This window comes from Rhinolophus sinicus, chromosome 16 (assembly GCF_057876585.1).
Source record: "Rhinolophus sinicus isolate RSI-liver-muscle chromosome 16, RSI-T2T, whole genome shotgun sequence".
NCBI lineage: Eukaryota > Metazoa > Chordata > Mammalia > Chiroptera > Rhinolophidae > Rhinolophus > Rhinolophus sinicus.
Window position 1 is genome coordinate 131,624,231 of NC_142516.1, and position 14,934 is coordinate 131,639,164.

The 14,934-nt window shown below is 52.2% G+C and overlaps 1 protein-coding gene and 2 long non-coding RNA genes across 7 annotated transcripts in view; 1 reads left to right on the forward strand and 2 right to left on the reverse strand.

Annotated features, from left to right (window-relative positions):
* The window catches only part of LOC109456088 (uncharacterized), a 139,791-nt gene extending 135,789 nt beyond the window's left edge, over nucleotides 1-4,002 (reverse strand). The window contains exon 1 of the long non-coding RNA XR_012495520.2: nucleotides 3,377-4,002. This is a non-coding gene — a long non-coding RNA (uncharacterized LOC109456088). The remainder of the gene's footprint in view (nucleotides 1-3,376) is intronic.
* A 116-nt stretch (nucleotides 4,003-4,118) lies between these two features.
* ZNF703 (zinc finger protein 703) lies at nucleotides 4,119-8,409 on the forward strand. The gene is made up of 2 exons (XM_019748154.3): nucleotides 4,119-4,548; nucleotides 5,526-8,409. The coding sequence occupies exons 1-2, from the start codon at nucleotides 4,306-4,308 to the stop codon at nucleotides 7,050-7,052; spliced, it is 1,770 nt and encodes a 589-aa protein (XP_019603713.1). The 5' UTR covers nucleotides 4,119-4,305; the 3' UTR covers nucleotides 7,053-8,409.
* Nucleotides 8,410-8,600: 191 nt separating this feature from the next.
* The window catches only part of LOC109456102 (uncharacterized), a 51,888-nt gene continuing 45,554 nt past the window's right edge, over nucleotides 8,601-14,934 (reverse strand). For 4 of the 5 annotated variants that reach the window (XR_002138809.3, XR_012495515.2, XR_012495517.2 and 1 more), the window contains one exon: nucleotides 8,601-9,200. This is a non-coding gene — a long non-coding RNA (uncharacterized LOC109456102). The remainder of the gene's footprint in view (nucleotides 9,201-14,934) is intronic. The other variant, XR_012495518.2, reaches the window with a different exon arrangement.

Consider the following 14,934-nt stretch of genomic DNA (forward strand, 5'->3'; position numbering starts at 1 on the left):
ACTTTTCAGAGTTCTTACAGCTTGTAAAAAAAATGTAAATAGTTACCCAGTGAGATATTATTTCATGTTGTTGCCATTAGGGTTTGAGTGTTATGCAGAGAGGCAATCATTCAGGCAATTCTGCCTCATAGAGCACTGAAAACTCCACATTAACCCCACACAACAAATCTACCACCTCTAGCTCTCAACCTGACTCAGGCATTTTTTCCTGGGTGGTGAAGTTTATGTAAATTGAAGTGGAGAAGAAAACCATAAATGTTCAGAACTTCCTAAAGGATTTTCTTGAAGGCTTGTGGGGGGAGGGGGAGCATTTTTTAAAAACAAAAAAGACACATTTGACTGGAGGCTGAGGGAGGGAGACTCTCATTTAGGTGGGCTTCTAGGACAGCTCAGGGTCTTCTGGTCAGTTCCCAGTGCTGAGACCCTCAGAACCCAGCTGCTGCCATGTCTGCTCTTCAGAGCAATTGCTCCACAGATGCACGTGGTCCATCTCAGCCTTCATGTACCTGGGACTTTCTTTGTGCCAGCCACTAAATATGTCACATGCATTGTCCGCTTTGGGCCTCCCACCTCTGAGGTGGCCACTCTTACATTTTACACGAGGAACCAAAGCGGAGGGAGGTGCCATTGCCCAGGGCCACCATAGCATCGCACTTCAGAGGCCTGACTCGAAGGGATCACTCCGCCGATCACCAGTCACACGACTTTGCTTAAGGGACTAACTTCTCCATGCCTCACTCGCTTCAGCTGTAAATGGGAATGAGCACAACAGAGCATGGTGCTGATCATGTGCCTGACACACAGAATTGCTGTTCTTCACCACAGAGTTGGGGCATTCTCCAGCAGTCCTCACCCTTGTCCTATTTTAATGGTGCTGCTCACTCACAAGGCAACCTGACAAAGGCCTGCAGAGAGGGAGTCCCCTTAACCATACACCTGCCACTTTTCTGCAAGGGAAGACATGTGCCATGTGCCCCTGTATGACAACAACATCTTTCTTGGTCTTTTCAACCACACGCCTAGTGCAACGCTCTGTCCACACCTGGCCCTTAATAAACGGGACCCAACTGAATATCGAGCCTTATTGTCTGCCAGGTGAGAAACTATTCCTTTGAAAACTGTCCTTGCTTTAGGCCACTAGGGCCCCATTTAGGACTCTGTGTACGTTAGTATTTCAACTACATAAGTGAATGTCAAATACTGATTATTGTCTAGTAGTCTTTTAATTAGGCCTCTGGTCTGGCTAAGTATGGTTTTCCATTTTCTCTCCTCAGGCGACTGGATGGATCTAGTCAAAGGAGCGCTGCTGCCCTCGCCAGCACCAGAAAAGAGGGTGTCCCTACTCCCTTGCTGGCACTTTCCAGGAAGATAGGTGGGCAAAAATAGGCCTAGTCTCCACCTCAGTGCTGTCTGGCACCCCCTGTTCCTATCAGTGATTACTGCTGTGGGCTAAGGGAGTAGGGTTTCTTTTTAAGGACAATATACCACGGGTGCCATTAAACGTATACACGTGGACACTGGTCAACGTTGCTCAAGCAGTAGTTCCCTGTAATCAGAAGTGTCTGGACACTGATGGTAACCACTCTGAGCACCTCTTGTAATTGCAGAAGTCAAATGTGACTTGTATTCATCTTTTGTTATCGGTATATATTGAGTATTACAATTTTAATTGTTTTTTCCTTTCTTAAAATGTGTATACATTTTGGGGGCACCCTCTGTAATATTACCTAGGCAAACTCCCCACCCTCCACCCCGAGCCTGGCCATCCTGTCCTCATCTCCTGCTTTCTCCTTTCCTTTCATTCACTACATTTTTCTTCTCTTTTCCCCTCCAGATGTAAATATCCTATCGTCCTCCATTCTTCTCCTCTCTCCTTTCTGTTGCCTCCTTTCCTCTCTTTTCCTTCCAAATTCCTAAATGCCTTTTCTCTCTCTCTCTCCTCTCCTTTGCTCCCAACTGATTTCCCATTAATCATTCCTAACACACATCTGCTTGGGTCCTAGAAGGATTTTTGGCTGGCTCACACAGCTGGGCTGGTTACAATAATCAAGGAGTCTTTCATCTTTTACTGTCTCCTAGGTGTCCCTTCTTCCCAGCTCTTCCTCCTTCAAGGTACCTACAAAGGCCCACCCTTTTCCATCTGTAAGGCTTTCTTCTGTTCTCTCTCTGTACAGCAGTTCCCCAAAGGCTAAATTGCCTTGATGGTTGAAGCAGCTCTGCATTGGACTTTTAAACAGTGTTGGCAGTGGCAGCGATGTCAGAATGCACAGAGGCTGGCATGAGAAGAGCTGGGGGCAGGAGGAGGCGATAGAGACCACCACAATAAAGTAAATGGGATCACCCTACCTTCTTGTACCCTTCTTGCAGCAATATGTAAGACATCTCCCAGTTAGTGCACCCCTTGTCATTCCTTTTAACCTGATTATACCAGAATTAAAATTGGGGTCGGGAAAGTCAGTGGAATTTCTAAGATGTCTATACTATGCATTCTGCCCAAAAAAACAGCACAGATCCAGGAAGTACATTTAGTTTAGTGTTTGATTGATAAGGCCTGGGAGTGGTGCCTGCTGTCTTTACCGAGCATGATAGTCGTGATTGCTATTTGTTATTTCTGTGATAGTCCTTTCTTTCTCTTTGAAGAACCCCTTTGAAATCACCCATCCCCATCTTGGGTTCTCGTAGTCTCCAGGCGCAGATCAACGCGGCAGAGTCAGGGACGGGTAGTCGTGAAGCAATATGCCCCGAGTGACAGGACTGACAATCAGAATGATGGATTGGGGCTGAGAAAGTGGTACTCGGAGCGAGGCAGTGACACCAGCGCGCCTCCACTGGCCACCGAGAGCACAGAGAAGTGGTCTCCCCAGAGGTCGGGCGCACAAAGGACCAGCTTCACCTTCTGAAGATCGGCGGACCGGGGAACTTTAATGTCAGGACTATGACTATGTAAAATCTCTGCCAAGTGTGAAGTTGGCAATGCGCAGTGTATCCAAAAGGCGCGGGGAAAAGAGGTAGAGAAGGGTATTGTTATTTCTAATAAAAAGTTTTTATTCCGAAATGTCCCTGGGAAAAGGTAGTACATTTTTCCCGTGAGAAGAAAAGGATGGGGGGAGGGCACCTCTCTAAAGTTTGTATCGACGTGCAGCACTTAGAGATCCCCACCTCCTCTGGGATACTGGCCTCTCCAGTGATCCCGGGTCCCCCAAAAATAGAAGCTAGGCGCTATACAGTGAGGGAATTTTACACCTCTAAACAAGACTTGATAATAAATCCCGAAACACACACCAAATCTATAAATCAGTGCGCAAGCACCGCGCGCCAGGCGCGTCCGGGTAGAGCGCACAGCCTAGGGTACCGCGCTTCATCGCGACCATCTCACCCCGAAAGAGTCCTCAAACAAGCAGGCTTCGGACAGGACAGGCTCAAAGTAGTTGGAATGGCTGACGCCGCGTCCCGAGAACCGTGGATGCCTCCGAGGCTCGGGCGCTTCCAAGTGAGCAAGCACGCCCAGGAGAATCCAGTTCGGGAAAGCGAGCTGGACCAGAGCAAAGCCAGAGCAGAGCCCGAGCAGGGCCGGAACAGGGCTGGGGCTCTGGAGGCTCGGCCCACCCCCAGGCAACCTCGGGGAGAGGACTGGACTCGGCAGTACCCGAGCCAGCGCAGTGCGCTCCTACCCTCCACCCTCACCCCACCCCAATCCTACACACCCTCACCCCACCCCAATCCTGCACACCCCAGACACACTCGGCGGGCGGGTAACTGCCCACGCCAGCCCCTCCCCGGGTGGTGTGAAGAGAGAGTGGAGAGAGAGCGAAAGGAAAGCCAGAGAGAATAGGGCGCAGAGTCCAGGGTCCCGGAGAAGTCTCGTCCTCCATAGGACCCCCGGGCAAGGGCAGCCCGCTTCAGGGGGAGGGGAGGAGTGGAGCGGGTGGTAAAGGCCAAGGCGGCGGCGACGCGCGCACAAGGCCCCTTTAAGGTTCTCCCCTCCCACCAGCGGCGCCGGCCTCCGCCCGCCGCTCTCCCCGCCCCGGGGTCCCGGCGAGAGCTGCGATTGGGCGGGCGCGGCGATCCCTTTGAAGTGTGGCTGCCGATCGCGGCTATTTGACGTGCGGCTCGCGGAAGGCGAAGGTTTTTGTGTTGCTCGCCTGGGCTAGCGGCGGCCGCGGTGGCGTCGGTGGAGGAGGGGTGGAGGCGCGGCGACTGCTGCACCGCGCTCCACGCTGCGGAGCGAGCCCACCCGCTCCGGGAGCTCGTCTCCTCGGTGCTCCCCCTCCCTCCCCACCCCCCCAGTGGCGCTGCCTCCTCCAAATGAGCGATTCGCCCGCTGGATCTAACCCAAGGACACCCGAAAGCAGCGGCAGCGGCAGCGGCGGCGGCGGGAAGAGGCCGGCGGTGCCGGCGGCGGTGTCCCTCTTGCCCCCGGCGGACCCTCTGCGCCAGGCGAATCGGCTCCCTATCAGGGTCCTGAAGATGCTGAGCGCTCACACCGGCCACCTCCTGCACCCGGAGTACCTGCAGCCGCTGTCCTCCACTCCCGTCAGCCCCATTGAGGTCAGTCTCTTGGTCGCTGCCCGCCTAGCGCCTTTCCCATTCTTCCCACCACCGCTGGGCCCACGGCCCTACCCCCTGCGCCCCCGGGCTCTGTGCGACGCTCTGCTCTGGCCACGCTGGCGGACTGGGTGATGAGAGACAGAGAACAGAAGGATCAAAGCCCACCCAGTTCCCCCAGGCTTCTCCATGGAAGGCTCCCATTCCACTCTCTCCCATGGTGTTTTCTCCCGGATTGGGTTTGCTCTTGGAGTCCCACTGGGTCCTTTACTTTACCTCGGCACCCTGTTTCCAGGCCAGAGATTATCTCTCCTGGGCTTTTCCCGCCTCCCCCACCACCACCGGGTTTGTTCTCTTTGAAGTCCGGATTGCCCGGGTTCTACTCCGCCTCTGTCCCATCCGGTTAGAGCGCACGACGCCCAGGCACTCCCGATCCCAGGTCTTTCTTCCTCCCACTTCCCTGGGTGCCCTCCCCGGGAGGGAGGGGCTACTAAGAGAGCGGCAGAGGCTGCCCTGGCTTTAGAATGCGCTTCTTCCAGCTCCGACCCCGCGGCGCTATCCCCAGAAACCCGTCCCAAGCGAAGTTACCCAAACTGAAGGGATAAGTTTTTCCCTGGGCATAGAGAAGGGGGGGATTTTAAGGAGGCGAGTCACGGCCCTTCCCCCAGCCCTCACTCCAGAGACATCACTTTCTCCCGCGGGTGGCCTTTGGTGGACTTACTTCCACTGCCCCATTCCCCAGGACTTGTGACGCACTCGGGCATCCAGTGAAGCGAGGGATCCCACCGACGGGCAGTACGAGCGCAGTTCCAAGCTCAGCTGCCCTACCCGGGCGCTCGCTCTCAGACCCTCTGCAATAGGCCTTCTGTTGCGCCACCACCGCCGGTGCTCTCGGCGCCCACCCAGCTCACCCGCTTGCTCCGTCAGTCTCATAGCATAGTCTCACCCCTTCTCCCTCCCTTTGCCACTGTCTCCCACAGCTGGACGCCAAGAAAAGTCCATTGGCGCTGCTGGCCCAGACTTGCTCGCAGATCGGCAAGCCGGACCCGCCACCCTCTTCCAAGCTCAACTCAGTAGCGGCGGCGGCCAACGGGCTGGGAGCCGAGAAGGACCCTGGCCGCTCCGCCTCGGGTGCCGCCTCCGCGTCTGCGGCGCTCAAGCAGCTGGGGGACTCCCCCGCTGAGGACAAGTCCAGCTTCAAGCCCTACTCTAAGGGCTCCGGTGGCGACTCTCGTAAAGACAGCGGCTCCTCCTCGGTGTCCTCCACCTCCTCCTCGTCCTCCTTGTCCCCGGGAGACAAGGCGGGTTTCAGGGTCCCCAGCGCCGCCTGCACGCCCTTTGCCCCTCATGGAGTGCCAGTCACCGCGTCGTCATCATCCTCTTCGCCGGGTGGCTCCCGGGGCGGCTCTCCGCACCACTCTGACTGCAAGAACGGCGGCGGGGGTGGCAACGGGGAGCTGGACAAGAAAGACCAGGAGCCCAAGACCAGCCCGGAGGCTGCGGCCGTGAGCCGCGGGAGCAGTGGGGAGCCTAGCGCGCACGGCGGTGGTGCCGAGGCCGGGACATCCGGGCGCAAGTCGGAGCCGCCCTCGGCGCTGGTGGGGGCCGGCCACGTGGCGCCGGTGTCACCCTACAAACCGGGTCACTCGGTATTCCCGCTGCCACCCTCCAGCATCGGCTACCACGGCTCCATCGTGGGAGCCTACGCCGGCTACCCCTCTCAGTTTGTGCCTGGCCTGGATCCTAGCAAGTCTGGCCTCGTGGGAGGCCAGCTGTCCGGGGGCCTGGGCCTGCCACCCGGCAAGCCCCCCAGCTCCAGCCCGCTCACCGGGGCCTCCCCACCCTCCTTTCTGCAGGGATTATGCCGCGACCCCTACTGCCTGGGAGGTTACCACAGCGCCTCGCACCTCGGTGGCTCCAGCTGCTCCACTTGTAGTGCACACGACCCAGCAGGGCCCAGCTTGAAGGCTGGCGGCTACCCACTGGTGTACCCCGGGCACCCCCTGCAGCCCGCCGCGCTCTCGTCCAGCGCCGCCCAGGCCGCGCTCCCCGGCCACCCGCTCTACACTTACGGCTTCATGCTGCAGAACGAACCCCTGCCGCACAGCTGCAACTGGGTGGCGGCCAGCGGGCCATGCGACAAGCGCTTCGCCACCTCGGAGGAGCTGCTCAGCCACTTACGGACTCATACGGCCCTGCCGGGCGCAGAGAAACTTCTGGCCGCCTACCCCGGGGCCTCCGGCCTGGGCAGCGCTGCCGCGGCCGCGGCCGCAGCCTCCTGCCATCTGCACCTACCCCCGCCCACCGCCCCGGGCAGCCCCGGGTCGCTGTCATTGCGGAGTCCACACACTTTGGGGCTAAGCCGGTACCACCCCTATGGCAAGAGCCACTTATCCACAGCTGGGGGCTTAGCCGTGCCGTCCCTCCCCACAGCCGGACCTTACTACTCGCCATATGCGCTGTACGGACAGAGACTAGCTTCAGCCTCCGCACTCGGATACCAGTAACTACAGCTTGGTCCCACCCACCTCCCCAACCTCCTCACCCCCTCCTCATCCTCCCTTTCCCCAGCTGCCTGGCCTCGCTGCAACCTTCACTACTGCTTGTCCCTGCCGGATTCCCCCACCCAGACCCTCCCCACCGGACTGTGTATTTATTTACTATAATGTTAGCTTACAAGCTGGGAATATAAGTGCATTAACGGCCCACACGAGTCAATGGTATGCAAAAAGTCTGTGTTCCCCCCAAATAATAATATTAATCACAAATAACTACATGTTCCCTGCCCCTCTTCCTTTCTTTAATTATTTTTTCTTTTTATTAGATATGTTTAAATTTTTTTTCTGTTTGCTTTTTTTTTTTTCCTTTTTGATTCGTTTGGTTTTAGGGGAAGAGGGAGAGTTGGGGTTCTGGGGTTCTTTGTTTTGTTCTCCCTTCCTGGGGAGCTTCTTGCATGCTTCTTTACCGTTAAAATTACATTGTCCCCTTCTCTTTTCCCCTCTTTCCCCTTCATTCCCTCTTGTTTCCTTCCATTTGAGGTTCTGTTTTTTTCCTTTGTACAAGTTAACAGAGATTTTTTTTTTTTTTTTTTGTATCTCATTTGTGGGGGGTGCAATGAGGGGCTTTGGTAGCAGGAGGTCTTGCTCTCTGTTGACCGGGAACTCTGCTCTGTGATACCTCCTCTGCGACCCTCTCTTCCTAGAGTCTTTGGTCTGTGCCCTGGCCCCCAAAATTAGAGCCTCGCTCCCCTACCTAATTGCTCTGAGCACCGAGAGCCCTGAGAGAGGGGCCCGAGTGGCCTCAGACAGAGCCTTTCTACTTCCGGTCCCTTCTGGGCCCCAAATAGCCGGTGATCTGCTGGTGGGGGGCCTGTAGGGCTCATCTTAATTCAATTATAAGTCCCAGAAAGCCCTGCTGGCGTGAAACTTTGCTCTTTATATTTTGCAAAGTGCTTTTATAGTCATTGTTTTTCTCTCCTTTATTGGGGCAGTGGTCCCTCTGGCGGTGGGGGGTGGCGTCAGTGATCCTTGCTAGATCCCTCCGAAGCAGACCTGTGGCAGTAACAGCGGGCAGTACAACATTGTAGCTCATTGGGGGAAGGCTGGGAAGTCAGGGAGCAGACAGATCACAGCAGTCCCGTCGCCGCCTCTCAGGCCTGACCCAAGAGACCCCAGAGTTGGCCGTGGCTTCCATGGGCTCCCTCAGTGACGGATTGAAGACTCGGGCCCTGGGTCTTCTCCCCACACCATCCCTCTTCCTGGTCTTATACAGCAGCGTGGGGGCTGCGGGGCCTGTTTGGGATAAATAGAGCTCTCCCTTGGTAAGACATATTTTGTTAATAAATGAAATACTTGGCTATATTCACACCGTGATGTGCTTCTCTCTTGCCTCACCCACCGCCCCACTTCCAGACACCTAAGCAGATGCCTTTCTTTTATTCTTGTTTAAAATACCTTATGGTTTCCTTCTCAGATTTCCATTCAAGGACGAGTTTAAACCCTTTCCTCAAGAAAGGGGGGAGAAAAAAAGCAAAACTTCTGCCAACGCATTACAAATAATGTAAAACCGCCTTTATTTCTTTTCCACTTGGTGATTTAGCTCCCAGACTCACTTCAAAGACCTTGACATTTCCTGGGGACAGGGTGGAGGGAGTGTGTGAATGTGGATTTTCCTCTGGACCTAGATTCGAGGTTCGAGGTGCTGAGAAGGGAACCAGGACCCATGGCTCAGACTTCTGTCCGCACAGTCCCAGAGTCCTAAGGGTGAGCAAAGACGATGGGCCTCTGACGCCACCTGGTGGTAGAAAGCCGAGTGACTGGCGCCAGCCCCGACCGCACCTTGCTCGTTTCCCACTCCAAATGCCAAGCATGTCCTCTTTCTTGACGATGCCTTTCATACACCTGAAACCAAAGGGTAAACGCACCTGCTGAAATGGGTGCTTCGCAAGGTTTGGAGGCTCCCCAATGCCAGCAGCTGTTTGGGTTTTGCTGAGAAGGTGCGGCTATTATTTAGGACCTTGAAGCCATTCTGGGTCCGTTTTCTTGAGCTCCCACGACTGACACTGGCTTCTGCATCCTCGGACAGGCGAAGGTGGGGTGCCGTTTACAGGGATAGTGGTAGACGGCCAGGGCACCTTCCCACTGCACGGGGAGTCCCTGAGGAAAGAGAGAAGGAGACGGGTGACTGCGGGCGGCAGCGAGGCCCGAGCCGCGTGCACCCTGGGGATAACTGGCTTCCCAGGGCAGCGATCCGGGGGCGCCCGCTGAGGCTGGCCCCGTACAGGTTCCCACTGCGGGACCCCGGGCGCCTGCTTGCTCGGGGCTCACTCGCCCAGGGCGCGTGGGCTCGGCCTCCTGCGCCCGGGATGCGCGGGGCCACCTGTTGGGTGTACTTCAAAAAGACCTTCTTCGCCCCCTCCTGGCTGCACTCCCGCGTCGGCGCCACGCAGCTTCAGGGTCTGTAGTTGTTGCTGTTGTGTTTGTTTGCTTTGCTTTTTCTAAGGAATGCGACTTATTGGGTAGTGAGTGCTCCGCAAGCCGTACTTCTGACACGTCCGTAGACCGGAGGTCACGTGTGGAAGGGGTGGGGAGGATGCCCTCTCTAACCGCGATGTTCAAGCCGTCCCCAAACACCACTAGAGAATCAGGGCGGGGCCTCATCCTCACCCGGAGTCATCCCATCCGCACTTGACAGACCTCAGCATAAGTTTTTGTGGAGTTTGGGGTTTGGGATTTTTAGGGAGGTTGCCCCTGTATCTTTGTTTCTGGGCAAAAGTCCTTCACTAGTCAAGACAACCTCAGGCTTCTGCAGAAAATGTCAGTGCTGGCCACCCTAAGACCTTATGCGTGTCCCTGGGGAAGGGGCCAGGGCTGCTGGCATCTTGGAAGAGAGGGGACTGAGTCAGGGAGTAGTTGCCCTGAGACCAGGCCAGGGTCTTCCTGAGAATTGGCCCAAAACTTTAAAAGACATGAAATGTAGTGACCTGCTTTCATTTTTCTTTGTCTCCGTTATTTTGTTTGCAGTTGATTATTTCTTACCCTACCCCCTTTGTTTTTTTGTGTGTTTTTTAAATGCCTTCTAAAACTGCTGGAGATTGCTCCCTCTGCAGGGAGACTTAAGCTTTTCTCTTTCTTAAACTTTAGTGGTCTTCAGACCTGCCTACCTAAGGAACACTGGGCTCCTCTTGGGGGAACCAGAGAAAGGAAGCGACTCAGTATCTCCAACAGCAAACTCTCCATGTAGCAAAAGAAGTTTTTCTGTAGCTGCTTGGCTTACAGTGAGGTTTGAAAATGCAGGTTAGAAACTCTTCAGACAATTGAGTTTCCCCCAGAAAATGCATTAATGGCCTTTGCAGACCTGGGAGGTTGCCCCCAACTGCCTCTGTGACACCAAAGAGCAGGCATTAATAGTCTGGAGCGCCCTAGTTCTCACCCTAAAATGTCAGCTCTTCCCACCATAAATGGGTGACTTCCTAACAAATGTGGCCGTTCTAATTAACTGGTGGGGAATTTGTTACTTTCAGTAGCTAAATCCTAAACCAAGTTGTTGTTTTAATAGCGATAATACTCCCCACCCACTGCTTATTTGCATAATTCAATTCATCCAGCAATTATTCTTTGAGAATTACCTCCATGTCTACTTCTCCACCTCCTTCTCATCCTAGTCCTCCTCTCCTCCTTCCTAATCTTCCCCAGGCGCCAGAAATGGGGCCTGTGTTCCCAAGGCACCAGGAAGGGTGGAAGCCACAGAGCTGGAACTTGAGACACTGGACGTTCCTGGCTCTAGGTCATATTTTCACACCTCTTGCCTGGTTATTTCTGTGGCCTCGCGGGCAGCAGTTGGGAGGAAGGGAGGAGAGAGAGGAGGGAAAGACTCACAGTCAGATATAGGTTTAACACAAACAGAATTGCATGGTGCTAAGTTTTTAACTTCCCAGTCATCCCCCCTACCCACAAACACACCACCTAAAAACTCTGCAGCCCCAGTGGGAGGTGTGGGGCCCTTGACCATCTCTAGGCAGCAGTAACTGCCTTACCCTACCCAGCATCCTGTGATGTGTCTCAAGATATGGACTAACTCCTTCCTGATGTATGTCTGGGTTACCGTGGCATTCGTCTTACAATAATCCTTTGGCTCTGCACTTTATTAATCATTCTGTAGAGGAAGCTGCACTCCAGTTTTCTGTTTGATTTGATTTCATTCATCCTGTCTTTTTGTAAAATAGATGGTTGAGTGCATCCGATAATGTATGGTTTAATTTGGAGCACTATGGGTTTGAATTACCATTTTCATAATGTGCTGTGCATTAATGTGTTACATCATTTATAAAGAGGAATGTACTGGGTTTCAAACTTTCTCCTGAAAGCCAAAGTCACCTAAAGGAAACAAAGCCAAATCATACCGACCCATCTTCTTACCTCACTGCCAGAAAAACTCCTGCCTCCCCCACCTGGTGAAATCTGCCAACGCTCATAAAACCCAACATGAGGCTTTTGTGTTCGCATAATGCAGGTGGGTGTCAAGGTTTGGGGGGAACTTGCACATGGCTGCCCGGGAGCCATCAATGGCAGTACAAAGCGTCCCCTCATTATTGCATAACAACAGCTTTGCAGCCAGCTCCGTTTGCGGAGACCTCCAGTGGACGGGATCTCGGTCGCCCCTAATCCCAGCACTCCCTCCCCAATGGCTGTAATAACACCAGCTGTCTGTTACTCAAACTCTGACTGAGGAGGAAAAAGCACTGATTATCCAAATACAGTCATTAAAGGGGAAATGTGTTTTTAGGACTGTCAGAGTGATTAATGAGGGCTAGCCGTCTTTGCAAATGCACTTGTTTAGTCTAACTGGCAGCTTCTATTTTCCTATTGATTTATTGCAGCCGTTGCCGGGCCTTAGTGTGTGCGAAGTCAGGGCACTTCACAACTGCGCCCTGTTTAAACAGGAAAAGCATGCACCATTTTGTCCGGGAGGGAGGGAGCAGCCCAAAGTCTCTCCCTTCAGTTCAGTCTCCAGGGGCCAGACCAACAAAGAAGACATTAAAAACCTGCAGCCCGAGAGGGAAGGAAACTGCCTCCCCTCAGTTGTCCCCAGTCACTCAGTTCCAAGGTCAGTGGAGACGCACCATGGCGCCTGGACAAAGCCTGCCCTATTGTAACACTCAGCATGCCCACATTTTCTCCTCCAGTCCCCCCAAACCACCTGTCAGCCACCGAGTCCAAGTACAGGAAAGGCACCCAGCAGAGGGGAAGGCAAGGGAGGGCACTGATGGGGCAAGGCCAGGCAAAAACAGAGAACAGAAGCAACCCCATGGTCTAGGGTTGGGAACAAGGTCAGGGGCTTTGCAGGAAATTGATTGAGCCTAATGGTTGATTTCAACTTTTAAAAAGAGATGGGGGGACCACAAGATAACTACTTCTTTCCACTTGTAGAGTTTCTGTTTTGACAAATGATGTATCTAATGACCAAAATAGAGAAATGGCAGCTTGGAAATAGAGTCCCAGTTTGAGGATTACAAGTCCAGCTGGTCAGTCATCACAGCAAACAGAATGTACAGAATTCCTGTTACATGCCCTGCACAAAGCTGGATGCCATGAGACGGAGACAAAATTCCTGCCCATTTTTCTTGGGGGAGACAAGACATACCATGAGACAGGGAGCAAGATAGCATTATATATAACTGCATTTATGCTGATCTAATAAGGTGCTAAATCGTTCTGTGCAGACAGCGGAGAACAGGACAGGATATAATAAGGTGCTAATCGTGCAGCTCCGATGGTCCAGCAGTGGGAGTTAGAGGGGGTGCTTCCTGGGGCTTATGTTGGGGACCCTCTCATGGGAGCTCCAATCTGTTGGGAGGTTCCCCAATTCCTCCTACACTGGAAAGATGGATGAGGCCTCCATTCCATAGTAGTGAGAAGGCTGGAACTTGAGCCCCTGAGCCCGTAATTTCCATTTCTAAAGCAGATCAAGGAACAGGCTTCACTAATGCTGTAAACAACACATCTGAATTTTCTTCCACCTGCCTGTCCTCTCCAGAATCAGCTTGCACCTTCCACAGAACATTCCAGGCATGGAAATGGTTTGTACTTCTTCCTAAATGAAATGCCTTTCCAAGTTCTCCCAGGGTGGTGGCATATCACCAGTATTATTAACACTTCCTAAAACAGGAAAAGCTGTCAATGAATTTGGATCACAGATAAACTTTTAAGTTTTAAAGAAAACTTTCTCTTAAGAGAAAAGAAGTTGAACCTGCTGGCTGAGAAAAAATGAAGTGACCATCTTTTATAAACTTCAAAATGGAAACCAGTGGTACAAGTACTTTGGTGAACATTAGGGCTGTCCTACAAAATCCAGAAAATTCAGTCATTGTACATATAGTAGAAAGAACATTGAAATGGAAGTCAAGAAATCTGGACTTTTTCTGAAACTTAATTGCTGTGTGACCTTGATCAAGTCACTTAATCTCTGAGGCTCTTTTCCATTTCTGAAATGAAGTCATTGGGCCCTGTAATCTTTAAGTTCTTTCTAACTGGAATATTCTATGAGTTTATAAAATGTTTAAAGAGTGAAGCATTATGGTGGTCAGAGTTGGTTAGAATGCTCAGTCTCTGGCCCACAGTCAGATACAATTCTGAAGTTCCTATCAGCATAGCAAGTGTGGAAGATCCAAAAGAGGGAACCTCATGATTTTACCTAAATCATAGAGGGTGGGTGGTACATGCACAAGAAGAATATTTAATGTGGACTTTTTACCCAGAGAACTGGCTTCAACAAAATGAATTATTAAAATATTTTTTAATTTGATGAAATGCTAAGTAGAGGGTGATTCAGGTATTTCAGAGACTGTGGTGGCTTGACTCAGACATTATTATTTAAAATAACGTTGAGAATCCTGTGAAGTTAAACCAAGGTCTACAAAAAGAATCACATTTTTCATAGCCTACAGCCAATTGCTTTTGGAAAATGGGACAGGCGAGGAAAGAAATGAAAAGCAGATAAAAATCAAACCACAGTGGGGGTATGTTTGCTCTGAGTGGGCCGTGGGTATCTACACAGATCTTTGGAACATAAAATAAAATGATCCTCCTGGAGTTTAAATTAGAGCTAGATTTTAGAATGAGAGCAATAATTAGGAAAATGTGACTGCACGTTTCCCCATGTCCTGTCTGCTCTCCTGGGTGTGTACATGTGAGTGTGTGTGTGTGTGGGGGGGGGTGGGTGTGCCTGTGTGTGTTATATGGGTTTGTATGCAGTCCATAAAGGAAATAGTGTGACTGTGATCTTCCTTCTCACTTTTGACAACTTTGAATACGTGCACCACCAAACAAATACACAGAAATGGTAGGCCAGGCCCACCTTAGGGCACCTAAAGAAGCATCATTTTGTGTATGCCATGGCACAGTTAAATATAGAAATATATGCTGGGCATTTTATACTTACAACAAACTTCCAGTTCCCTTTAATGAGCAAACTGAAATTTGGAGAGGTTAAATAAACGGCCCAAGACCTTACAGTTAAAGAGCTGTGGAGCCAGGATTCTAACACAGTTCTGACTATAAAACCCTTTGCACTAAGCCAAGTAGCTTCAGACTTTGTATCTAGATGGGTCTGGATGCTACAGATGAACAGAATTAGGAGAAATGTCCCATCAAAATGTTTTGGCCAATGCACCTGCAGGGGTTGGGACCATGCTAGATACCATGCAATTCAAACACAGGCCTTGTCCTTCATTTCCAAGAGCTGAGATGCTGCTCAATGCAGTGGATTCGGCTCCCTCAGTAAACGTTACAGAGTGCCCACTGCAGCCTAGGTACTAGGGTCTTCTCCGGGGATTAAAAAGATGGGAGAGACACTGGCCTTGTTTCAACGAGCTTACACCCTAGTAGGAGA

Excerpts from the sequence above, each read along its gene's own strand:
- ZNF703 (XM_019748154.3), top strand. The coding sequence starts at position 4,306 with ATGAGCGATTCGCCCGCTGGATCTAACCCAAGGACACCCGAAAGCAGC. Across the intron at positions 4,549-5,525 it reads CTCCCGTCAGCCCCATTGAG|CTGGACGCCAAGAAAAGTCC; the intron begins GTCAGTCTCTTG and ends TGTCTCCCACAG.